The 26,515-nt window shown below is 48.2% G+C and overlaps 1 protein-coding gene across 19 annotated transcripts in view; it reads left to right on the top strand.

Annotated features, from left to right (window-relative positions):
• Positions 1-26,515, top strand: part of KATNIP (katanin interacting protein) — a 230,036-nt gene that overhangs the window by 64,269 nt on the left and 139,252 nt on the right. For all 19 annotated transcript variants that reach the window (XM_063654214.1, XM_063654211.1, XM_054452717.2 and 16 more), the window contains 3 exons: positions 4,031-4,107; positions 14,179-14,348; positions 16,590-16,687. In XM_063654214.1, coding sequence (XP_063510284.1) covers positions 4,031-4,107; positions 14,179-14,348; positions 16,590-16,687 — 345 coding nt within the window. The remainder of the gene's footprint in view (positions 1-4,030; positions 4,108-14,178; positions 14,349-16,589; positions 16,688-26,515) is intronic.

The raw sequence follows: 26,515 nt of genomic DNA on the forward strand, positions 1-26,515 counted from the left end.
TGTCCAGGCTGGTCTTGAACTCCTGATCTCAGGTGATCCACCTGCCTCAGCCTCCCAAAGTGCTGGGATTACAGGCGTCAGCCACCATGCCTGGCCACACCCTGCTATTTTTTAATTTTTATTTTTAAGAGACAGGGTCTTGCTATGTTGCCCAGACTGGTCTCAAACTCCTGGCCTGAAGCAGTCCTCCCGCATCAGCCACCCAGAACACTGAGATTACAGGCATGAGCATGCCCGGCCTTGTTTTTGTTTTTATTTTAATTTCTTATAATTTCATTATATCACCCTTTCTTATTATTACTTACTTCATGATTGGCCAGCTTAGCCAGAAGGAAAGTCCCAGTGAAACTCAGAGGTTGCAGAGATGTCAGAATAGGAGGGAACATGAGGGTACAGCATCCTGTTCCTGAGTGGGTCTAGAGAGAGGGAAGTTGGGAGGGAAGTTGGGAAGGAAAAGTAGAGGCTCCAGGGGAAGAGGGAAGCAGATGGCAACAACCTGGGGCCCTACAGGGAACAGGAGGAGAAAGGGCATCAGGGTGTTAGCCCTGGACTAGGCATGACTGGGCTGCACATCAGGCTCTTTTCCTCATAATTGGAGGGAGAAGTGAAGATGGGAGGGAGAAAAACCCAAGACTGGTGAAATGGAGACTCAGGCAGACACTCACCTTCCACAATTGAGGGCACAGCGTGAAGGCTAGCTAGAGAAGGCACAGGCAGAAAGCTGCCTGGGAAGAGTGGCTCATTCAGCAGTACAGATGCAGAGGAAGAGAATTTGGCAAGTAGGACGTTTTTTAGAGACAGGGTCTCACTCTGTTGCCCAGGCTGCAGTGCAGTGGTGCAATCATAGCTCACTGTAACCTTGAACTCCTAGACTCAAGCCATCCTCCTGCCTCAGCCTCCCGAGCAGCTGGGAATATAGACATGCAACACCACACCTGGCTTTTTTTTTTTTTTTTTTTTTTTAAGAAATGGAGTGGGAATCTTTTTTATTATTATTATTTTATTTACTTATTATAATTTTTTTTTGAGACAGAGTCTCATTCTGTTGCCCAGGCTGGAATGCAATGGTGTGATCTCGGCTCGCTGCAACCTCTACCTCCCAGGTTCAAGCGACTCTCCTGCCTCAGCCTCCCAAGTAGCTGGGACTACAGACATGTACCACCACGCCTGACTAATTTTTTGTATTTTTAGTAGAGACGGGGTTTCACCATGTTAGCCGGGATGGTCTCAATCTCCTGACCTCGTGATCGGCCCACCTCAGCCTTCCAGAGTGCTGGGATTACAGGCGTGAGCCACCGCGCCTGGCCTGTAGTGGGAATCTTAATGATTATCATGAGGATGAGAGAGAGAAAAGGAATGCCCATCATTCTCAACTTGGGATGGCATGACAGATGAGCAGTTTCCCATGGCTCAGAGCAATTGAAAAGAATGGAGAGAAGACCTATTGCATTAAGTTAAGGTGGTCCTGGGTCTCTCTTGGGTAGGGTTCTAATAGAATAATGGGGCTAAAGCCAGATTTTGAGAAGTTAAGAAGAGAATGGTAGAGGTTTCTATTTTTCTCTCTCTTTTCTTCCCAGGATAAGCATTAAGGTTCCCACACAAGTTGCATATCTGATACAAATGCCCTACTATGCCATTTAAAACTTAATCCCCATAACTTGGGACCAGTACCAAGCTGATATTGTATCGTTAATCCTCCCCTTGGCAACAAAGTTAAAAAACAGCAAATTGGCCAGGTGTGGTGGCTCGCGCCTGTAGTACCAACACTTGGGAGGCCAAGGTGGGAGGACCACCTGAGGTCAGGAGTTCAAGACCAGACTAGCCAACATGGTAAAACCCTGTCTCTACTAAAAATATAAAAATTAGTTGCGCATGGTGGCACACACCTGTGATCTCAGCTACTCGGGAGGCTGAGGCAGGAGAATCCGGGAGGCGGAGGTTGCAGTGAGCCAAGATTGTGCCACTGCACTTCAGCCTGGGCAACAGAGCAAGACTCCATTTCAAAGAAAAAAAGAAAAAGAAAAAGCAAATTGCAAAGCATTGTTTATTGTATGATCCTATTTTTGTTTAAAAGAGTACATGAGGCCAGGCGCAGTGGCTCACACTTATAATCCCAGCAGTTTGGGAGGCCAAGGCAGGCAGATTACATGAGGCCAAGAGTTAAGAGACCAGCCTGGCCAACATGGTGAAACCCTGTCTCTACTAAAAATACAAAAATTAGCTGGGCATGGTGGCAGGTGACTGTAGTCCCAGCTACTTGGGAGTCTGAGGCAGGAGAATCGTTTGAACCTGGGAGATGGAGGTTTCAGTGAGCTGAGATCGTGCCACTGCACTCCAGCCTGGGTGACAGAGCAGGACTCTGTCTCAAAAAAAAAAAAAAGAAATAAAAGGGTATATGGGGCTGAGTGCAGTGGCTCATGCCTATAATCCCAGCACTTTGAGAGGCCAAGGCAGGAGGATCACTTGAGCCCAGGAGTTAGAGACCAGCCTGTGCAACATAGTGAGATGCCATCTCTACTAAAAAAAAAAAAAAAAAAAAAATTGCTTTTTAAAGAGTATATATGTGTTTGTATGTAGATATGTATCTTTGTATATTATGAACAAAGAAAAGCACCTGGAGGAAGATATATATGTCAAATTACAATAGCAGTTTTACTGGTACATGCATATATCACTTTAAATATGTGTAGTTTATTATATATTACTCTCCCCCAGCCATAATAAATTATACCAGGGATTATCTCTGATAGTCAGATGATAGTATATTACTTAAAATTATTTTGGCTGCAAATGACAGAAACTCAGCTGAAACTTCTAAGGCAATAACTGAATTGTCTGGATACTTCTTTAGGCATAGGTGAATCCAGGGACTCGAATTATGTCATTAGGAATCTGCCTCTGCATCTCTTGAATCTGCTGTCTTTTTTATCAGCTTCCTTCTCGGGCGGTTCCAGGCCTGCATCTCATTGGCACAGCATTCAAATGGGAAGAGAGCAGCTCTTTTTCCAAGGGTATCAGCAAAGTCCCAGGGCTGACTCGGGTCATGGTTCACCCCTGAAGTGGTAAATCACTGTGACTGGGGGAAGCCCTATGTTAATTGGCAAGGCCAAGGTCATGTGAACCAAGAGAAGAACAAAGTCACTTTCAAGGTCATCTAAGGAAGCCAGTGAACTACAAGAAGGGGCTGAGCAGTTCCCCAAAGGAAACCCAGGGCCCCGTTGGCAGAAGAGGAGACACAGAACCACAGATGTCCACTCCAAGGGAGCCTCCAGTCTGGGTCATAGATTTCTGTAATGACTGCATTGTTTATAATTAACATACATTTCTCTTGAAATGGCAAGGGGAAAATAAGATTCCCCTCCCCTTTTTGTTCTTTGAGACACTCTGTTGCCCAGGCTGGAGTGCAGTGGCGCAGTCATGCAGCTTCAACTTCTAAGACTCAGGCATTCCTCCCCCTTCAGCCCCCCAGGTAGCTGGGACCACAAGCATGCACCATCCAGGCCTGGCTAATTTTTAAATTATCTGTAGAGATAAGGTCTCCCTAGATTACCCAGGTTAGTCTGGAACTCCTGGGCTCAAGCAGTCCTCTCGCCTCAGCCTCCCAAAGTGCTAGTTTTATAGGCATGAGCCACTGTGCCCGACCAAGATCCCCTTTTAAACAACTGATTTGGGTTGCCTCTGGTTATGACAATTGAGATAACTAAATAATGAGTGTTGAGAAAACAGTACAGCCCAAATCATGTCAGAGCCCTTGATCTTAGAGGGCATGGGAGGAACGAACAGTAGCGAGAGGCGGGAATTGACCTTCTCCTTTTCATAGATGATTCAAGGTGTGTATGCCTAAGACGCATGGGGCCATCAGACAGTCTCTGGGGCTCCAGGTCGCTGGAGCGATGCGCCTGGGGAGCTGGGCCTTCGTCAAGATCAGCTTCCGCCTCTCAGCCTCCTGCGCCGGTGTGTGCTGCACCTGCGCTCTCAGTCAGTGCTTCCCTGCATTCCGATATCACACTGCTCTGTTTCTTCATTTCAGGGTTACGCTAAGGACATGGTGACAGACTTTGCTGAGAAACATGATGAGTATTTAATATTGCTTCAGCAGAGGAACCGGTAAGAGAAGCCGCTCAACGGCAGCCCTTGATATTAGCCAAGTAAAAATCTATTTAGATTTATTAACAGCAGGCAGGCCCTGCCTCACATAGGAATGGGATGCAGAGTCCCTCTCCACTCAGAGGCTTAGAATATTATCTGCAACCCCAGCTCCTATTTCTCCATTCACTGATTTAATTGCATTTTTTGACTGAGCTGTAGCAAACTGTTCGACGTGTAAGTACCGCCTCTTCCCTCCCTGCTCCTGTTCTGGGAGAAGATAAAGTTGTCAAAAAAGGCTCGGATTTGGCAGGGCTTGTGCAAGAACCACCTGAAGAGCCCAGTCTGTGATTGTGCAGGCTTTGACAGTCCCTGAAATCTGAGCCTATAATCATGTCGTGTTATGCAAAAATGGAGTCATTTTACATTGGCATTTGAAGTTGGTCGATAAGTCATTTGAAGTTAAAGTAGGACTGATTTTGTCTCTGGAGTGCTTGTTCTTGAAAAAGCTTGCATAGTATTCCATGGTGTGGACACAGGAAGGGGAACATCACACTTCGGGGGCTGTTGTGGGGTGGGGGGAGGGGGGAGGGATAGCATTGGGAGATATACCTAATGCTAGATGACGAGTTGGTGGGTGCAGCGCACCAGCATGGCACATGTATACATATGTAACTTACCTGCACGTTGTGCACATGTACCATAGAGCCTAAAGTATAATAATAATAATAATAATAATAATAATAAAAAGAAAAAAAATAATAAAATAAAAACGCAATGAAAGAAAAAAAAGAAAAAGCTTGCAGTAGGTCCAGTGTGTAGCGATCAAGGTCAAAACATCATGGTCTGGTTTGAAAGAGGCATCATTGCCTCGGTTCCTTTGTAGGGCTGAGGAAGTTCATTTTCAGTTCACTGCAGTTTGTCTTCAGGCCTCAAACTTTGCAATAAGCTGGGGATTTGCAAATTCAGATGCTGGGGGTGGCCAGGCAGTGAGTGGAGCTGGCCCAGTGGGACAGTGGATTCCTGAGCTCCTGTCTCCAAGCTGCTCAGCCCAGGCCAGGTGTCTGTGAGACCACAGTTCCCCCGGGTCCTGATCCTCCCAAGTCTGCCAGAGAAGCTGGAGATCTGCATTTGGGCTGTGAAATCTCCTGAGTTTTAAAATGTTGGTAATGAATTCAAGTTAAAGCACAAAGCAAACAGAAAAAACAACGCAGGCCCACAGAACTGGTGGGAGGAAGGGGAAGAGGGGAATGGGTACGAATGTGGGCCTCTGTGTTATCGGAGTGGGCTTAGGGTCTCACAGACAACAGAGTCTGGGGTAGGGAGGTGTCATCCTGCATGCGACTTCAGCTCTGGTCTCACTGACTGGACTCGGAGTTATCAACAGGGGCCCTGGTGGCATGTTGCATGGGACAAGTTTTTGTAATCTCACGAATTGCAGGAGTTTAGCATCCCTGCCCACCAGCCCCTTTACTACATTTCAGTAAGACCCTAAATTCCATCTATGACAGCACCCACCCACTTTCCAGATACCCACCTACTGAGGCAGCACCACCCCTGGTAGAGATCTTCGGAACAGACAGTCTCTCCAGGGCCAGCCAGAAACGCCACAACAGTGTCCTCTGTGCCCAGCAGCTCTGTGCTCATCCCCCTCCATCCCCACATCAACCTCAAACTAGAACGGCGAAGGCTTGTGCTGATTAGACCGATGTGGGTTTCTATCATCATTAATGCCACGGAGCAGGATGTTTTTATTCAATCTCTGGCAGACTTGATGGTGCCACTGAACACGTGGGTGATCGTTTAATCATCTGCATGTGACTTGTCTGGGGAGAGGCTGTCACAGTTCCTTATGAACAAATTGTTTCTCATTAATTGGGGGATCAATAAGTGTGCGATCAAAGAGGCACTGGCCGATAGTATAAATGAGAATTTCCAGAGACAAGGTTATAGCACAAAGACAATTAAAAGCTATATCAAAACTGAGTTGCCATAAAATTTGGGGGGATGTGTTGTCACCAAGATGGAGCTGTCATGATGACAGGAAATTAGAAGGTAGAGCTGGAAAGAAACACCTTCCAGTGGAGACTTGTGAAGAATGGGAATCCCCCTGAGCCATCGTCGGTGAAATCTCAAAGGCACCTTTTGCAGAGTGCCAGCCATATGCCAGGCACCTCAACCCATCATTTTACTTTATCTGCACACTACCCAATGGGGCAGAGCAACTGCGCCCATTTTACAGGCAAGGAAGTGGAGGCTCTGGGCAGTGAGCAACTTGCCTGAGGTCTCACAGCCAGAAAGTGGTGGAGCCGGGCTGGACTCTACGCTTTGCTTGATGTTGTCATAAATAATCAAGAGGAGAAAAAAAAAACCTGCCAGATTGCCAGTGGCCCCAAGTTAAGTGAGGCGGGGTTTTGTGGGAAGAACTGCAATTTACTTGGAAATCTAGTTATAGGACCAGATAGAAAACTAGCCTCTGAGCTTTACCCTGGACACATTGAGGGAGATGAAAACCCAGGCTGCTTATCTGGGTTGTCTGTAACCCGAGAAGGGGGGATGTAATCGTTGGAGTCAGTTCTGAGCAGAGATCTGCCTAGAACACAGCTTCCCATAAGAAGCAGGGCAACATTTTTCTTTTATTCATTCAGCAGGATTTCACTGAGTACCTTCTAAGTGCCTGGCATTGCCATTAATGCAAAGGGAAGCATTGTGATAAGGAAGACACGGACTGTATTAGTTAGTATGTTTTGGCTGTAAGAGACAGAAACTCAAAGTAAATGGACTTAAGCAGCTAGGAAACACTGGCTCATGGAATTAAGAAATCCAGCATCAAGCTGGGCATGGTGGCTTCTGCTTGTAACCCCAACTATGCAGGAGGCTAAGGCAGGAGGATTGCTTGAGCCCAGAAGTTCAAAACCCCGTCTCTAAAATATTTTTTTTAAATAGCCAGGTGTGGTGGCATCCACCTATAGTTCTAGCTAGTCACTACTTAGGAGGCTGAGGTGGGAGGATCACTTGAGTCTAGGAATTCAAGACTGCAGTGAGCTATGATCATGCCACTGCACTCCAGTCTGGGTGATAGGGTGAGACACTGTCTCTAAAAAAAAAAAAAAAAGAAATTCATCATGATACTCTTGGCCTCAGGCATAGCTAGATCCAAGTGTTTAGATTATGTAATCAAAATCAACTATTCTCCATTTTCTGTACCCTCATTTTCCCATATTAGAGCCATTCTCAGGCAGGTACTTCACTTGCAGTGGCCAAGACAGCCAGGAAAAGCCCCTACGTACATCCCACCTGGAAGCATATGTACATCCCACTTCCAGCAAAAGTGCTGAGGAAGGTTCCCATTGGCCTGGCATGGGCCCAATTCCATCCCAAGCTACGTTAGGCCATTTTTGCATTACTATAAAGTAACGGCTGAGACTGGGTAATTTATAAAGAAGAAAGGTTTCATTGGCTCACGATTCTGCAGGCTGTACAAGAAGCATGGTGCCGCCATCTGCCTGGCTTCTGGGGAGGCCTCAGGGAGCTTGTATTCATGGCAGAAGGCAAAGTGGAAGCAGGCACATCACATGGTGAGAGCAGGAGAGAGAGGGTGGGGGGAGGTGCCACACACTTTTAAATGGCCAGATCTTGGGAGAACTCACTATCGCAAGGATAACATCAAGGGGATGCTGCTAAACCATTCATGAGAACTCTGCCCCCATGATTCAGTCACCTCCCACCAGGTCCTACCTCGACACTAGGGATTACAATCCACCATGAGATTTAGAAGGGACATACATCCTAACTATATACAAGCCAATCAATCCCTGTGTCTGGTGAGATGGCACAGTCTACTGGCCGTTCCTTGGCCACCCCACTAAATTGTGCAGTGGAGTCAGTTTCACCCAGTGGAGTCAGTTTCATGGAGTGAAAGAAGGAATGGTGTTGTACCCAGAGGAGATCTGAGGGGCTCTGTTTGGAAGATGGGGGAGATCCCTGGCCAGGCAGAGAGAGCAGGTGTCCACCACACAGCTCTTACCCTTGAAGAACTCCCCAGTAGTGGCAGGGTGAGCGCAAGGCCACCTATAACTATGACAAAAGAAGCAGAAAGTGATTGTGTGCTCCAGGAGAAGACTGAGGGCAGGGAGTAGGGGGACAGAGTCTGGAGATGTGACAGCCCTGGCTCACTCCTGCAGAAACCCTCCCAGCTGCCTGTCCCAGTGGACTCTGAGTGATTCTTGTCACTCAACCTCATGAAAGAGGTAAGCACGCCCAACAAGATTCATAAAAGAGCAGGCGGAGTGATCAAAGGGCTGAGTGATGAGGATCGACTGAGAAGATGAGGGCCCTTGTATCTGAAGAGGTGACAGCAGAGAGGGGCTGTAATATACACCTCTAGACTGTAGGAGGTAGACCCAGATTTGCTCTCCAGGTCCAAGAATCCAGCAATGCTGTGATCATTTGGTACTTGAGAAAGGTCATTCAAGGGAAACTTACAGGAAAACTTGCCCACAAAAGTGCTGGGCCTGCAGCCCCAGGAGAAGATCCAGGCAGAAAGAAGGAAGGAGAGAACGAGCATCACTGGGGGCCTCACCTGGACCTTTGTCTGAGCCAGAGCTTTAACCCAGTCTATCCTTTTGTCCTCATGGCAGCCCAGGGAGGTGCCGGCATCTTTAGTCTCCTGTTACAGAAGAGGAAACAGACTCCAGGGAGGTTTAGGGACTTGCTCAAGGTCATGCAAGCTGGGGAAATGGCAGAGCCTCTGGCACTGAGCTCTGTCCTCCACACTCACCTCCTCCACCTGCACAGATGCTCTTATATGCAGCTCTGTGGAGCATCCTAGGGGACCTACAGGTTCTGGGGAGGAATGGCAGGCTTCTTTTTGCACCCCTGCCCTCCCTGTCTTCACCCTTCAAGACTGGACTCAAATGCCACCCCCTCCAAGGAGCCCCCAGTTGCGAGCCAGTGCTCCCTCCTCTGACCTCTTCTTGCTCAGAGCCTCTGTGATGCCTGGTACTAGAGGCAAGAAACAGCAGGAAGGAGCAGGGGAGAGTACAAGCACTGCAGCCCCATGGGCCAGAACTCAAATCCAGGTTGGAGGTTTCCTTGGCTCTCTGGCCTTGGGCAAGTTCATTTCTAAAACAGGCCAACAGAACCTCAATCCCAGGATCACTGAAGGGTGAAGTGAGACAAGGCCCTTGAAGGCCCATAGCAAGCCCTCTACCCAACCCAGTATTCATCATCATTATCATCATTCAGTTATTGACTGACTGATTGATTGATTGATTGAGATGCCTAGGTTGGAGTGCATTGGCGCGATCATAGCTCACTGCACTCTCCAACCCCTGGGCTCAAGCGATCCTCTTGCCTCAGATTCCCTAGTAGCTGGGCCTACATGTGCGGGCCACCACATCCAGCTAATTTTTTTAATGTTTATTATTATTATCATCCTTTCGATATAAATGCCTTCTCCCCAAATTGACATCTAGGTAATTCTTGAATGGCTGATCCTTGGGGAAACCCCTCAGGCGACCTCAGATGACCGAGATCTGGAGGAACCATGTGGTTCATCTATAGTGCCATGGCAGCCACACCGCTCAGAGACCACTCAGTCATAAGCCTAGTCACAATTAGGCCGCTGCCCCCTGAGAACACAGTGACCTGCCCTTTGTGTTCACTGGGTCCTCCTTGCCATCTAGGTCCCTGCCCCGGTGGCCCACGAGGAGGAGAATCCTCCCCGACCACCCCAGCCCCAGCCATATCAGGTCCCTAGACTCTGCCTCATCATACCCTGTACTCCCCACTCACTGTGCCTTCACTTCCTCATCTGTGCAGGTGATCCCAAAGGCCAACATGGGCATAAAATGGAAATGATGGATGTGATGTGCATCACATGAATGGTAGCTGTGAGCACTAGGGTATTCATCCATGTCTCCTGCCCCAACTTGAAATCCTTGGGGTCACTTGTTCCAGAAACAGGCATTGAGGCCGGACGCCGTGGCTCATGCCTGTAATCCCAGGACTTGGGGAGGCCACGGTGGGTGGATCCACTGAGCCCAGGAGTTCGAGACCAGCCTGGACAACACAGGGAGACCCTGTCTCTACAAAAAAAAATACAAAAATTATCCGGGTGTGGTGGCACGTACCTGTAGTCCCTGCTATTTGAGAGGCTGAGGTGGGAGGATTGCTTGAGCCCGGGAGATCAAGGCTGCAGTGAGCTGTGATCACACCACTACACTCCAGCCTGGGCAACAGAGCAAGACCCGGGAAAAAAAGAAAAGAAAGAAATAGCCATTGAGAGCTTTCCTCATTCAGCAGGCACCATGGCCCATAGGACAGAGGCTCAGAGTCCAGTGCAGGGGAAGAAGAATAAACAAATACACAGATACATCCATAATATAACGTTAGCCAGTGATAGTGTGCCATTGGAAAAAGTTGAACCGGCAAGCCAGTAGAGGGTGGCAGGGCAGCAGGAGGGAAGAGTTTGATTTTAGATAGGGCAGGAGCGGAATCTGATTTATCTGAGTCCCCTGTGCCCAGGACAGCTTTTTATGCAAAGTAGGCTATCAATTTTTAAAAAAACACTTTTCTTTGATGCCACCTGAATATTACTGATGCACTCCACTGCAGTAGGGGAGTTCCTTTAGCAATTCCTTTCACAGTCTGAATAATTATCTCCTAATTTATCAGTTTCATAAATCTACATTTTCATAAATCATTCTGCTTAAGGAGGGGCACCCGTGGACTGCCAGTCTCAGATCCTGGATAGCTGGATGCCGTGACTGTTAACGTGGCATCAGAAGGCAAGGAGAGAAGTTGAGGCAGGCTGTCTGCCTGGGTGATCAGATTCCCTGCTCTGCCCCACCACAGGCCTCCCAGGACCTAGGCTCCTGCTCCCTCCCTGGAGACTAACGGTGCCTACATTGTCCCTTGATTGTTTGCTCTTGCAAGCGTAGCTATTGCTGTGTTTGGAAATTGTCTCTTAGTTACTTGTGTTTTTCTTCTGTTTTATGTTGTTGCCCAACAATCAGGCATCTCCCAGGCTTCCAAGGCTGGCAAGAGATAAGCAGCCTGTAATAAATGTTCCTGCCACAATTGGTGAAAAGATGAATGTATCAGCTGCTAAAGAAACATTTAAAAAATAAACAAAGAAATCACCCACAATGCCACCACCTTCCCTCAACAACCCATTTCCTTTTACATTTATCACCTTCCACACTGGGTCCACAAACACACAGTTTTCCAACTTTACCTTTACTACATATGCCTTTTTCTTTTCATTTCATTTCTTTTCTTTTTTCTTTCTTTCTTTTTTTTTGGAGACAGGGTCTCTGTCTGTCACCTGGGCTGGAGTGCAGTGGCATGATCATGTCTCACTGCAGCCTCAATCTCCCCAGTTCAAGCCATCCTCCTGGCCCCAGCCTCCCAAGTAGCTAGAACCACAGGTGCACGCCACCACGCCCAGTTAATTTTTATATTTTTTATAGAGACGGGGTTTCACCATGTTGCCCAGGCTAATCTCAGAATGCCTGGGCTCAAGCAGTCAAGTCTGCCTGCCCCAGCCTCCCAAAGTGCTGGGATTACAGGCATGAGCCACTGTGCTCTGGCCTCTGTATCATTTTTATTCTGCCTTTTTCATCACCACTCCCCCACCCCCGACTGAACAGATCACAAACAATCCCCCATGTTTCTATAGAGTCTTCATAATGATAACATCTGTGTAATAGCAGCTTCACTTCTCTGGTGTTGGACATTTGGGTTGCTTCCAGGATTTCGTTATTACTGAACACTGACTATCTTCTTGCCCAGAGTTCATATGCTTAGGAACAATTTGCCGGAATGTGCTTACTGGGCAAAGACCAAACATATGGCATTTTCTATATTTTCATACTACTTCTGAGAAGGTTCTATGAATTACCAGCAGTGTCTAAGTTTGCCAGTTTCAACATCATCTTGCTAGCTTTACAAGTTGTCTTCGTTTTGGTGTAGACTCTGGAGCCAAATTGCCTAAGTTTGCATTCTACCCCTGCCGCATACTATAATAGCTATGTGACCTTGGGCAAGTTCTTTAACCTTTCTATGCCTTATACTCCTTATCTACTAAATGGAGATAATAAAAGTGATTACGGCCAGGCACAGTGGCTCACGCCTGTAATCCCAACACTCTGGGAGGCCGAAGTGGGCAGATGGTCAGGAGTTCAAGACCAGCCATGGCCAACATGGTGAAACCCTGTCTCTACTAAAAACACATGCAAAAAAAAAATTAGCCAGGTGTGGTGGCACACACCTGTAGTCCAAGCTACCTGGGAGGCTGAGGTAAGAGAATCAGAATCGCTTGAACCCCAGGAGGTGGAGGTTGCAGTGAGCTGAGATCGCACCACTGCACTCCAGCCTGGGTGGCAGTGCGAGACTCCGTCTCAAAAAAAAAAAAAATTGGTTACCCTGTAGGATTATTGTGAAGAGTAACTTCTTCATATCGTTGATCATCATTATTCTCTGACTCTCTGTGAATTTGTGTCATCACTAAAACTGATCTGTAACCCCACAGTCGATACTTGCTGCATTTTTGCGGTCACTTGCAGACAAGTGCAGAGAGGCAACATTTTTAGGCCCCCGATACACATGTTCTCAGCTGATATAGAACAAGGCAATTCTCTGTCTCTCATACTATAAACAAGTTGTCCTTTTTGTCGTGTACGTAGTGCCATGTTTTTCACATTTTTGTGCTTTCTGCTGGTGATTTCCTTGCTTAAACTGGCCTTATACATAGTGCAGAAATGCTGTTCAGTGTTCCTAAGCATGAGGCTGTGATATGACTTATGAAGAAAATACATATGTTGGGAAGCTTTGTTCAGGCATGAGTGATAGTGCTTTTGGCTGTGAGTTTGGTGTGAATGAATCAATGGTGTAATAAGGCATCTTTAAACAGAAACACACATACACAAGGTTCTGTGTTGATTGGTTCATGAAAATGTGACCAAAGACTCACAGGCACCTGACCCTATATTTCCTCTAGGAGCAGTAGTTCCAAATTCTCTAATTCAGAATTCACGGTGACTTTCTAGACCACTCATACTGCGAATAATGAGAATCGACTTTAGGTTTTTAGAACAGAGTTTAGCATACAGTATGCACCTTTTATGTGATTGCTATTATGTTTTAAAATTTAAATTTTGCTAATTTGATTGGCACTTATTTAATTACTGAAGAAGAGGCACACTATTTGCTAGGTTGGCTGGTTGTCTGTATAAATGTAGTTGATGTAGGGGCGTCTAAAGCTGTGTATAAAATGCAGGCGAGTCTGGCGTCCAATGGAAGCAGTTCTCTGGGGGCTGAAGAAGACACTGTACCCTGCATATGGCAGTGTGACATCAGGATTGGGTAAAGGACCAGGCTCAAGGTGTGAGGATGGGCTTCAGTGAAAGCTAAATTAGGGACCTGGCAACACTCCTGCCTTTTAGCCAAAAGATGAGATAATCCTATTGTTAAACTTGAACCAATGCCTGCATTGATATATTTTTAACTGCATTAGAATATGACATGATGGCCTTTGAAATATCAGGGGTGAGTGTTTTGAGAACACATCTATTCACTGAAGCAAAACATTAGCCAACCTGGTCTGACGAAAGCTGTTTTCTGATTTGTAAATGGGTGGTATGAAATGTCTCTCACAAAGCCTGAGAGCCTAAAAACCACTTTTTGTTACACATCAAACTTTCACACAAAGTGAAATTGCATAAAATTGGGATCTTTTCAGAAAGCCCAGGCTGTATGATAGCAGCGTGTAAACACACGCCTCCTCTCTGCCTTGGCCAGCACGGGGCATGAACTGGGTGTGTTCTTTTTCGCTAATGTGTATTTGAGCCTCAGAATGAGAGCTGCAGAAACTTCCCTGTAGGGCCCCAAACTGTCTCCCCCTCGTGGCTTCTCTAAGTGGGTAATGGGCCTGTCAGAGGCTGTTTGTAGACAAACAGCTGGGCACACGCCCCCGGGCTCTGATTAGAGACGCTTCACTGTGGGAACAGCAGTTCACTCCTGGCTTGGGGGTACAGCAGCCCAGACTCTCAAATGATGAGGAGGAACAACCCACCGTTTCTCTTTCAGGATATTAAAGCATTTGAAAAGCAAGGACCCCGTGCAATTGAGGCTGGAGCACTTGGAGCAAGGTTTCTCTGTCTATGTCAATGGCGCCAATTCGGAGCTGAAATCGTCCCCGCGGAAAGCCATTCACTCTGACTTCTCCAGAAGTGCCTCCCACACGGAGGGGACACACGGTGAGCACAGGCCCTCCAGGCTGAGTCTCAGCTCTGTTAATCAAAATTAATTAAGGGCAGGGTGCAGTGGCTCACACCTGTAATCACATCACTTTGGGAGGCTGAGGTGGGTGGATCACTTGAGGCCAAGAGTTCCAGACCAGCCTGGGCAACATGGTGAAACGCTATCTCTACTAAAAATACGAAAATTAGCCAGACATGGTGGCATGCACCTGTCGTCCCAGCTACTGAGGAGGCTGCGGCACAAGAATCACTTAAACCTGGGAGGCGGAGGTTGCAGTGAGCCAAAATCGCACCACTGCACTCCAGCATGGGTGACAGAGCGAGACTCTGTCAAAAAAAAAAAAAAAAAAAAAAAAAAACAACTGGGACTATGGAACCACGTCCTGTGCATGTGAGCAACGAACACAAGTTAACTACACCCGCATGGCCAGAAAGCATAAGAATGAGAAAGAGAAATCCTGTTTTATTCCTTTTTAAACTAGTCTTGGCCTCTACTACCCCAGAGCAAAGGCAGCCAAAGCAGTAAATTTCTAGCTTTTACATTTTCTGCGTCTTAAGTCAGTACTTTAAGGAAATGTCTAGGGAAATTTTGGATTATATCTGATTTTTCACTTGATATGTCTTAACTTTAGTACCTAACCCCTGTGTAATATTTGATTTTACCACTCATTTCTGTATTTAGTTAATCTATACCGTGCATACTTTAAATGGATTTCACGTGCCCTATAAGAAAACCACAGGAAGCTTGTGTGTAATAGAAAAATACCCAACCCAGCCTAGCATAGACACAAAAAATGATTGGGCAGTTGAATGAACGAAACAGCAGAGCACGTGGAGTCAGGATATCATGGGGAAGCCCCTTAGTCTCTCTGTGCCTTTGTTTGCTCATCTTTAAAATGGGACTCAGCTAGGCATGGTGGCTCAGGCCTGTAATCCCAGCACTTTGGGAGGCCGAGGTGGGCAGATCGTTTGAGCTCAGGAGTTAGAGGCCAGCCTGGCCAACATAGTGAGACCCTGTATCTGCAAAAAATACAAAAAGTAGCTGGGCATGGTGGTGCATGCCTGTAGTCTCACCTACTCAGGAGGCTGAGGCAGGAGGACTGATTGAGCCCAGGAAGTCAAGGTTGCAGTGAGCTATGACTATGCCACTGTACTCCAGCCTGGGTGACAGAGCAAGACCCTGTTTCAAAATAAATAAATAAATATTTTAAAAATGATAATAAAATGGGACTGGTGAGACTGCTTATCCCAAGTAGTTCTCAGAATGCCCTTTAAGGTAGGCTGCTTTGTTGGAGAGGCCAGTGTGCTACCAAGCAAGTTACAAGAAGATCTGGAATGAGGCAGACTGGATTTGAATGAACCCTGTTCTGCCACTTTCTGGCTTTGAGACCTTAGGCAGTTAGGACCTCTCTGACCCTCAGTTTCCTCTTGCATAAAATGGGAATAATTATGCCCACCTTGCAGGCTTTCTGGGAAGATTAAATGATGTAAAAAATGTAAGCTGTCTGTCACACAGTAACTTTGATTTGTGTTATTCTAATCTATGGCCTCACAGACATGGTAAGATCCCAAGCCATTAATATATAGTAAAAGTCAAAACAACAACAAAAGGGCAAGAAGAGAAAGTGATTCCTGAAATGGTTTCCTAGGAGAGCCACTACAGTTGAACTCAGAGTGTAGCTTGAGCTCCCCAGCCCCCAGGGCAAAGAGGGAAACCGGTGGCTCTCCTAGTTTTCATGGTGGAGGCAGACCTGCTGCTGCTAGTAAGGAGAATTCAGCTTTTCCTGGTCCAGGTTTCAGGAAGGAATAGATAACAGGATTCTGTGTACCTGGAACACCAGCAGTACCTTCATTCATTCATTCATTCATTCAGCAAAGAGATTCACCCTCTACACTCTTTTACACAAATGGTGACCTCTTGTACCTACTGTCCTGAACCTTGTCTCTGTAGCTTAGAGACTCTTCTCTGTATATACAGACCTGCCTGATCCGGCCATATATTATACGTATTATTCCATGGCATGGATATACTGGAACTTATTTACCCATTCCTTTTTTGCTCAACATTTAGCTTGTTTTCTGATGTCTTGTTGCCACAACAGCGCTGTAGTCAATTTCCTCATGCACAAGACTTTGGGCACACTGATATGCATTTTAGACATGTGTTACAAACCAACCCAGTACTCCGAGCTTGTCATCAGTGCCTCACCAAGTCTCCTTCCCTCGTCTCTGGTGCAGATTATGGACGAAGAACTCTGTTTCGAGAAGCTGAAGAAGCCTTAAGACGCAGTTCACGGACAGCCCCCAGTAAAGTCCAGCGCCGAGGATGGCACCAGGTCTGGAGACTGTGGCCCCAGCCCACGCTTTAGAATACAAAGTGTGGGTGGCTGTGGGAATAGAAATACAATCAGAGCATTTAAAACCCCCATGGGCCAGACACAGTGGCTCCTTTATGCAATCCCAGCATTTTGGGAGGGTGAGGTGGGAGGATCACTTTGAGCCCAGGAATTCGAGAGCAGCTTGGGCAACAAAGTGAGACCTCATCTCTCCTAAAAATAAAAATAAAAAATTCGCCAGGTGTGGTAGCACGTACCTCTAGTCCCAGCTACTCAGGAGGCTGAGGTGGGAGGATTGCATGAGCCCAGAAGTTTAAGGCTGCAGTGAGCTACATACAGTTGCACCACTGCACTCCAGCCAGTGCAACAGAGCAAGAGCCTGTCGAAAAAGAAAAAAAAAAACACCCTATGGGGAGTAGGTGGGTCTGGCTGGGCATGGTAGTGTGCCCTTTCTGCATGTGGAACTGACCTCTGGAGAGACCTCTCTGCTGCACGGCCCTCCCCTTTGGATGTGGCCACTCCAGCCCCACTTGGGGGTGTAGGAAGGTCAGACTCAGAGTTCCATCATGATGACTCATTCATTCAGCTATTTTTTTATTGAGTACCCACTATGTGCCAGGCATAGTTCTGGATGTCAGGGATACAGTGGGTACATATGACAAAGCCCCTGCCCCATAAAACTGAGATGCCATTTTGGGTTGCAGCTGGTGTGCTGATGTCAGGAGCTTGCATTTCGGAGCATCTACCCCAGGTACCACACATAGGCTCAGCTCCCATGTAACTCGTCTCCTTTGCCCTCCCAGCAGAACTGTAGAGTATGTTCCAGTATTGTCCCTCTTTATAAGGAGCTGAAGAGATGGAGGTTCAGAAAAGTTCAGTGAGTTTTCCAAGGTCAACAGCTAAGAAGTGGCAGAATCAGGAGTCAGTCTTAGATCTTTTGCCCCAAATTCTGTGTTCTTGCTCATATAGTTCTGGATATTTTACCTCATAGTCACTCATACCTTACCGGGGACCAGCAGGTCCCAGCCCCGTCAAATGAAGAATGACGAGGTTCACAAACTTGGAAAGGAAAGCTTTATTTCTCAGAAAGGGTGGCAGCCTCCCTCCCGGGTGGCCATTCCGGCAGACTAGGAAACACAGCCTCAGGCCAGAAGCCAGAAACCTGCACTTTGAAGTTCAGAGGGATAAGACGGATTTATGCTGAATAGGTGGCCCAATATACATATTCAGTAAGCTGTAGGAGGAGTTATGAATATTTATGAAAGGAGAAATATGCGCATGTGCAGTTGAGCTTTATGCCTCTCCATGGATCCCATCGTCAAAAAATGGCGGCATTAGCAGGATCTGAGGGTGGAGGTTTTGGCCTTCTGATGTCAAAAGGCGAATCGGGAGACATGGAAACCCTCACTGTGCATCCTCTATAGAGGGGTCAGAACCACTCCATGGTCAGTGGTCCCTTACCAGGAAGAAATGCTGGTCAGTTGTGTAGTAACCACAGAAGGGAGGGGCAGCAGGCAGGCTGGTTGGGAGGGGCAGCAGGCTGTTGGTTGATATCAGTGGTGGAGTCTTTGAAAAGGGCTGGTTTCTCTCTTTTTTTTTTCTTTTTTTGAGACAGAGTCTCGCTCTATCACCCTGGGTGGAGTGCGGTGGTATGATCTTGACTCACTGCAACCTCCGCCTCCCGGTTTCAAGTGATTTTCCTGCTTCAGCCTCCCAAGTAGCTGGGATTACAGGTGCCTGCCACCACACTCGGCTGATTTTGTATTTTTAATAGAGACTGGGTTTCACCATGTTGTCCAGGCTGGTCTCGAACTCCTGACCTCAGGTGATCCACCCGCCTCAACCTCCCAAAGTGCTGGGATTACAGGCGTGAGCCACCGCGCCCGGCCGAAAAGGGCTGGTTTCTTTTTAACCCTTAGAAAAGAAAGCCTCCTGGCGGTTAACGAGGGAGGGGATATAATGAGGCATGTCTGACCTCCCATCCCATCATGGCTGGGAACTCAGTTGTAAGGTTTTTCTGGGGTCCCCTTGGCCAAGAAGGGGTTCATTCAGTTGGCTGGGATCTTGAGATTTTCTTTTTATTTCTCAGCCCTGACTGTACATTTAAATGGCCTAGGGAGGTTTTAAAATATAGATGCTCAGGCCCCACCCCCAGAGATTCTGACTTGCTGAGGCTTAAGCAGTGTTATTTTTTAAATTACTGTAATTTTTTCTCTTTAAAATTTATTTTTTACTATATTTTTGTATAAAATAAAATTTAAATATATTTTTATTTATTTTTATTCACTATATTACCCAGGCTAGTCTTGAACTTGTGGCCTCAAGTGATTCACCTGCCTCGGCCTCCCAAAGTGCTGATATTTCAGGCATGAGCCTCCACGCCAGGCCTGTTGTTATTTTTTAACTTGTGTTCACCAAGATTGGGAACTACTACCACATACGATTTCACACTGTACTAAATGTATGGGTCTATAGTTAAATGCTTTCATACCCTCTATCAGCCCACCCACAATAACCCTGTAGGTCAGAAAATGTCCTCATTGTGCTACTGAAGAAGTCAAGGCCAAGAGAGGTAAGGTGACTTCCTCAGAGTTGCTTAGCTACTAAGGAAGAGGGCAGGCTGGGATTTGAACTCTGGGCCTGTGGTTATAAACCCAGTGGTCTTTCTGCCTCCTCACAGGGGCATCTTCAAGTCATTGATTAATTGGGGAAGGGTGTCCCTGCCTGATCTCAGTGCTGAGGAGCAAGGCCTGGAGGACACACAGCCTGGAGGCCTCCTTTCGTCCTCTGCAATGAATATTAATTTGTTGCTAATGAGGCCTTTCTCCACTTCTCACTTAAGACAGTTCTTCTAGTTGTTTTGAGAGCCTTCTATTATCAGGAGCCATATTTGTGTCTTAGATTGTGGCTTAATAGCTGGCCCTAGAGTCTGTGCAATTTAAAAAACTTGGCCTAAGATTAATTAGCATCCTCCTCAGTCTCTCCTTGTGGTCCCACACTTCACTGGGCCTAATCATAGCTAATTTCCTGATTTCCTGATGCCTCGAGGGCTGTAATTGTCCTTCTACACTGTACCAGTCAGGGGTCAGTCAGTGCCTAACAGCAGAGACCACTCAGGCTATTTTAAGCAGAAACAAATGCAGTGCAGGGAGTCAGGTGCTTACGAAGTCCTTGGGCTAGCATGAGGAGGGGACTCTGGGCTGGGCCTCTAGGAATGGTGCCTCAAAAGCATGGCCACTTAGCCTGGGCCTGCCAGGAGAGCGGCTGCCTAGGACACCGTTGGGAAGGTGGGGTAACAGCATCAGGAAGGCGTCACCTTAGCTGCAGTCCAGGAATCAGGGAGTTACTGCCCCAGCTGTTGGCCTCAGAATGACCCCATGCCTGCTAGGACAACGCTATGAAGACCCTGCCCCGCAGCGTGGCTAGCCAGTCAGGAACATTGTGGAAGAACTCGAAGCCCTGTGCTTAGCACTGAAACAGCCAACATCTGTTCCCCTCCTCTCCTCACCTCACTTCTGCTTTCCCTGGCTCGCATGAGGCCATCTGATTGGCTGAACCTAAATCACACCCAGAACCCAAGCCAAAACGTAACCATAATAGGTCCATTGCACAATGCTGGCAAGTCTATACACATAGACACTGGGTTTCAGCAGAGAGAGAGGTTTAATTGTAGGGCCGCCAAACGAGGAGATGGGAGGAAACCTCAAATCTGTCTCCCGGAGGAGTTTGGGGCCAGTGTTTTTAAGGGTTTTGGAGTAGGCTGATGTGTGGAGATCGTTGATTGGTGGAAGAGTACAGGGGGAAGTCATGGAACAGGGAGATGAAGAAGCTGTGTTCTCATGCGGATCCCGTTCTTCTGTGGGGGCCTTCAAACTGGCTAGCGTCAGTTGTTTTGCTGGAATTTAAGATCTGAAAAACATCTTAAGCAATTCTTAAACAAAAGCCTTAATGATTCTACAGTCAGAAATCTATAAGGAATAATGGGAATGCTAATGGTCAGTAGCCAGTGAATTTCAGTTACAAGGAAGTGGGTCAAAGTGCAGTGATTAATGCTGAATTATAACTATATTCTGTGAGAATTCTTGTTAACCCTGTGAGTACAGCTTTAGAAAGGGAGTCTGGGAAATGCAGTATTTGGCTTTCTGGCCTCTACCCCACAGAAAGGCTCCCCAGGAGGAGTGTGGGATGGGTACCGAGTGCCAGCCCCCTCCAGTCCAGAGCATGGACTCTGCTCCACACACCCAGGCCTTTGGGAACCACCCTTAAAGATAGACACAAACCAGGGAGCATTCAAAAGTGGTGAATGAACTACAACATGTGTCATGAATGAAATCATCTGTTAATTTAACAGACATGTATTGCTACCCAGCAGGGCCCAGGCACTGTGCAAGGCTCTAGGGTTAAAAAAAAAAAAAAAAATTCAAGAAGGCTCAGTTCCTGCCTTTGAAGCTCGGGCTGTGAAGACATGGGGACTGCTTAACTGGGAGGAGGGTGTGACACCTGACTTCAAATACATGGATGGCGGGCCTGGCGGGATCCAGAAGTTAACCACTTGAAGCCTGTGGGTCAAACTTGCCCCCAGATAATGGTTGTGGGGCTCACACAGCTTTTAAAAGACTTTTAGAAGCTTGCCAACATTTAAATTAACAAGATTTTATATTAAAAATATATCTAGCCAGGTGCAATGGCTCATGCCTGTAATCCTAGCACTTTGGGAGGCCAAGGAAGGAGGATCACCTGAGCTCAGGAGTTCAAGACCACCCCAGGCAGCATAGCGAGTCCCATCTCTACTAAAAATAAAAAAATTAGCCAGGCATAGTAGCTCACACCTCTAGTCCCAGCTACTGAGGAGGCTGAGACAGTTAGGATCGCTTGAAGCCAGGAGTTCAAGGGTGTAGTGAGCCATGACCGCACCACTGCACTCCAGCCTGGGGAACAGAGCAAGACCCTATCTCAAAATCAAAAATCTAGATTTCTTCTTCCCTGGAAAAAATGGAAAAGTCTGGCCCCCACACTGGGCCATCCTCCTCCCCACGAGGCAGCCAGCAGCAGGAGCCAAGTCCAGCTGCTGCCTTTGGACAGGGCATGAGCCTTCCTGTTTGCCAAAGTCCCCACCACTCCCCAGAGCTTCAGTGGTGAGGCTGAGTGGTAGCTGTGGTTTATTATCAGATTTAGGCTATGATTTCTCTTATCTCGTTTTCCATTTTCCACCTGGTTCTTTGGGGCATTTGAATTTGTAGCCCCTGGAGAGTGGAAGGAATAGGCTTTGGACTGCTCACTGGCTGTGTGCCCCGGAGCTGGCTGTGTAACCTCTCTGAGCTATGTGCGTGTAACCTCTGTGAGCCGTGTGCCCCGGAGCTGGCTGTGTAACCTCTCTGAGCTGTGTGCGTGTAACCTCTGTGAGCCGTGTGCCCCGGAGCTGGCTGTGTAACCTCTCTGAGCTATGTGCGTGTAACCTCTGTGAGCCGTGTGCCCCGGAGCTGGCTGTGTAACCTCTCTGAGCTGTGTGCGTGTAACCTCTGTGAGCCGTGTGCCCCGGAGCTGGCTGTGTAACCTCTCTGAGCTGTGTGCGTGTAACCTCTGTGAGCTGTGTGCCCCGGAGCTGGCTGTGTAACCTCTCTGAGCTGTGTGCGTGTAACCTCTGTGAGCTGTGTGCCCCGGAGCTGGCTGTGTAACCTCTCTGAGCTGTGTGCGTGTAACCTCTGTGAGCTGTGTGCCCCGGAGCTGGCTGTGTAACCTCTCTGAGCTGTGTGCGTGTAACCTCTGTGAGCTGTGTGCCCTGGAGCTGGCTGTGTAACCTCTCTGAGCTGTATGCCCTGGAGCTGTCTGTGTAACCTCTGAGCTGTGTGTCTTGGAGCTGGCCATGTAACCTCTCTGAGCTGTGTGCCCCAGAGCTGGCCATGTAATCTCTGTGAGCTGTGTGCTCTGGAGCTGGCCGTGTAACCACTCTGAGCTTTGGTTTCATCATCAATGAAACCTCCCAGGGCTGCTGGAGGGGAGCGTGTGCAGCGTGCATTACAGGTGGTCTATCAGCAGGGGCTGCCTGCTGCTTCAGTTGGGAACAGGTGACAGACAAGTCCAGAGGAATGGCTAAGAGCACAGACCCTGGAACCTTCCAGCAGCCCCAGTGCAAAGCCTTGGCTCCGCCTCCTGCCAGCTGCACAGTGGCTACAATGTTTAACCCCTCGGTGCCTGCTCTCTCATTTGTCGTGTGGGGTTGGTAATGGTAATTAATGAGGGCAATTAATGAGGATCAGAGGGGCCCGTGTTTGGAGAGAAGCTGAAGCAGTGCCTGGCACAGGAGAAATAGTGAATGGTGCCGACTGTTGTTGTTTTAATCAGCGGAGGGGCAGATGGCGAGGGCAGCTCAGCCTGGAGGCCTCAGGGCTCTTCACTCTAGTATGTTCCTTTGCTCACTCATACTTTACTTCATTCATTCCGTGCTCATGTATTGAGCACATGCTCAGTTTTGGCACTTACAGATGCCGGGTTCCGAGCAGTAAGTGAGGCCAGCCCTGCTCTCCTGGAGCTCATGTTGATGGGGAGCGGGTGGGGAGTTTGGGAAGGCAAAGGGCCAAAGGCAAGCAAGCGAGTTGGAGGACAGTGCTACAAAGGAAGGACAGAGGACAGAAAGATCTGTGGCTGGGGGAGGGTTTCAGGTGAGGGGACAGTGAGAGTAGCGGGCACTGGGCACAGGCTGAGAGGAGGCAGGGCGATCAGGACAGGGTGGCGGAAAGGGTGGGGATGAGGGTGTCAGGGTTGCAGGTAGGAAGAACCGGCCATGCAGGGCCTAGAAGACCACAGGAGCAAGTTTGGATTTCAATCTAAATGTGAGGAATTTCCAAGAGGGTTGAAACAGTAGAGCACCACATTTGGGTTCATGTTTTGAGTTCATGTGTGCAGAAAGGACCGCCCACGGGAGCAAGGGGCTACGGGAGGACCAGGAAGCCTTTGAAGCAGGGCTCCCTCTCTCTCCACCAACCTTCCCCAGCCCCCGTCCTTGCACTTCTGTTCCCTGTCCCTGAGCTGCCACCAACTCGTAGCTTCAGTGTTCCCCTGATCCATCGTGCCTTCTCCACGCGCGGTTTTACACTCCCTCCATATTTTTTAGTTGAAAGTTTCCAAGACAGAGACAGTCTGAATCTCTCAGCTCATCCCTTTCTCAGGGCACGGCCTGGGCTGCTGCTGCTTAGCCTGGATGAGGCACCCCCTCCTACCTCAGTCGGCTATGACTAGAGCCCCTCAGAGACCAGGTCATTTGGTGCAAACCCTGCCTGCCCTGGCCGCATGGGCAGGAACCATGAGTCCTGTAGCTTCTTGTCAAGAAGGCTGGAGGTAGAACAGTGAATAGACTGGGCATGCCAGCTATACCATTATTACCATCATGAGGAAGACGGGCTGGATTGGTTTGCTCTGGCTCCAAGAAGTGGAGTTAAGTCCAAAGTTTCTCCATGGTAGACAGTCCATGGAGACAGAGTCTTGGGTCCATGGGATGGAGAGGAAGACAGTCTTTCTATCCTAATCCTTTTGGATGGGCTCCTGCCATGCTTAGAGGCAGCCGGGGGTAGGCAGAGTGGTCAAGGCAGTCAAGTCCCCAATGGCCAGTGGCCAGTTCTCAAAAGCTACTCCACCAAGAGAGGGACCACAGTCCTCTCCCAGTCTTGGGGTTTCACTTGTAGGGCCGTGCCAACCAGGAGGGATCAGCGGGGCCACACAGTCACCGTGTGTATTCACATTGGTCAGCAGGGGACACCGTGGTGGGATGCAGTGGTCCCAGTGCACAGTGAGCGCCCACAGTCCCAGCCTTATTCACAGTCCACACAGCCCCCTTGCCTCCCCATTCACCCTCTGTACTCTCCTCCTCTCCTCCTGGCTGTCTTGCTGGATTTTTTTTTTTTTTTTTTTTTTTTTTGAGACAGGTTCTTGCTATGTAGCCCACACTGGTCTTGAACTCCCAGGCTCATGCGATCCACCCACCTTGGCCTCCTAAAGTGCTGGGATTGCAGGCGTGAGCCACTGCGCCCAGCCCTGAAACTCTCTTGAATCACACACCCTGTTTCTACTGACCAAGCCCAATCCATTCATCGCCTCCAGGAGAACAGGTTTCTCTTCTTATGGTCTCACCCAACAATAAGAAAGCACATTTGGGTAGAGCTGCCCTGACAGGAGGGGCTGCATCAGGTGCACTGGCCTCCAGATCCCTTGACCAGAAGGTCACAGAGTCATCCCAACTCTGGCTGCTGGCCAAGAAGCCGATGACCTCCACCTGTAAAACCCTTCCCAAGCCCCTCCGATTCCTGGGGGTTTGGGGAGGATCATGGCGATGGCTGTGTTGGGCTCCCGAGCTTCCGCCTTCCCTGTGGAATGGGCTGGTGGTGATGTATGGCCTCTTGTTCATGCTGTCCTTTTTCCCCCACCACTTCTGGGCCTTAGATCTTTCTGCTGCTATCTGTGGATTAAGATTTATGGCTTCCTCAGCCTTGTAATACTTGGGTGGACAGCGGCCTAATCAACAGAGCCATCGTTTACCAAAATGCTGTCAGATTTGATGAACGTCATCGGCTCTTAGCATTAAATTGCTAGTGAAGGGATTGGCCTTCCAGCAATTTACTGTGGGGTGGGCTTTCCTTAAAGGTCTCTAAAGCAAGTTCATTGCAATTATTAAAGCAGAGGCTTTGCTCTCACTCAGCCACCATATCCTGTGTCCTGTTGTGGCCTGTGCAGCTTCAGCACCTTCAGAAAATCTCACAAGTAAAAATGGGAAGTGTTGGGGGCCCTGTCTCTTGTTATCTTTCTTCTGAGTTCTGAAACCCCTGCAGTGAGGACAACAAATGAAACAAGCCGTAAAGCATTGGCCTTTCCAGTGACCTTGCACAACACAGACTGTCAGAGTGGGGAGCGCTGCTATTTCTAAGAGATCAGACAAATCAGGGATGAACACATCAAGTCAGCCGGACCTTCCCACCCTAGACCTGCCTTTGTCAGTGTTTTAGAGCTCTCCTACCTCTAGAGGGAGCCATTTGCATACTGCACAACCCGCACAACCCGCACAACCATATGGGGCAGCCCCCAGCCTTGCTCTTTTTTTTCTACTTGACAATAAGCTTTAATGCACACCTTTTAGAACACTTTGCGAAGAGGGGTGGCAGATATGAACAAATAACTCTGGGCATGAACTGGGCTGAGTGTGGGCCGGGTATGAAATAAGCTGGCCTTGGGCTGCAAAAAGAAACATGGATTTGGGGGGTGTCAGGGCTTTTAAATCCTCCTCCCGCATATGATTGATACTGCAAGGGTCTACCCAGGTCTGGGTGCTGCAAGTAGGCAGGAAAGAGCAGCCGCTTCGAAACACCCACTCAGGTACAGCAGCGTGCCAAGCGGGGAGCCAGCCAGGTGCACAGTCATCATCCCTTGCAAGGGCGTGGAGGTGGGAGGCAGGGAGCCGTGCACGGCCTGGGGGGCTGGGTTGGAACCTGCCAGCCTGGGCTGCTCACTGGAGGTGAGCCTTCAGTGTGGGCAGGGCTGCTTTCAATCTCCTCCCAGTGGTGGCAGAGGAGCCTCCCTGGGGCTGGGGGCGGGAGAGCAGGCCAGATGGAGGGACTATTTATTCCCCTCTCCAGCACCCACTCAACATTAGAAACTCTTCCTGGACCACATTAATTTTGTCACATGTTGCTTCATAAACACATTCTCCCATTATGTGTGCTGTGTGACCTCCTTGAGGGCAGGGCATTGGTTTTTAATTTTTTTTTTTTTTTTTTTTGTATCTTCCTGTGTTTTCAGAACCTTGTATGCAGTCGGCGCTTAGTAAAAGCTTGCTGATTCAGT

Source organism: Pongo pygmaeus, chromosome 18 (genome assembly GCF_028885625.2).
Source record: "Pongo pygmaeus isolate AG05252 chromosome 18, NHGRI_mPonPyg2-v2.0_pri, whole genome shotgun sequence".
In the NCBI taxonomy this organism is placed as follows: domain Eukaryota; kingdom Metazoa; phylum Chordata; class Mammalia; order Primates; family Hominidae; genus Pongo; species Pongo pygmaeus.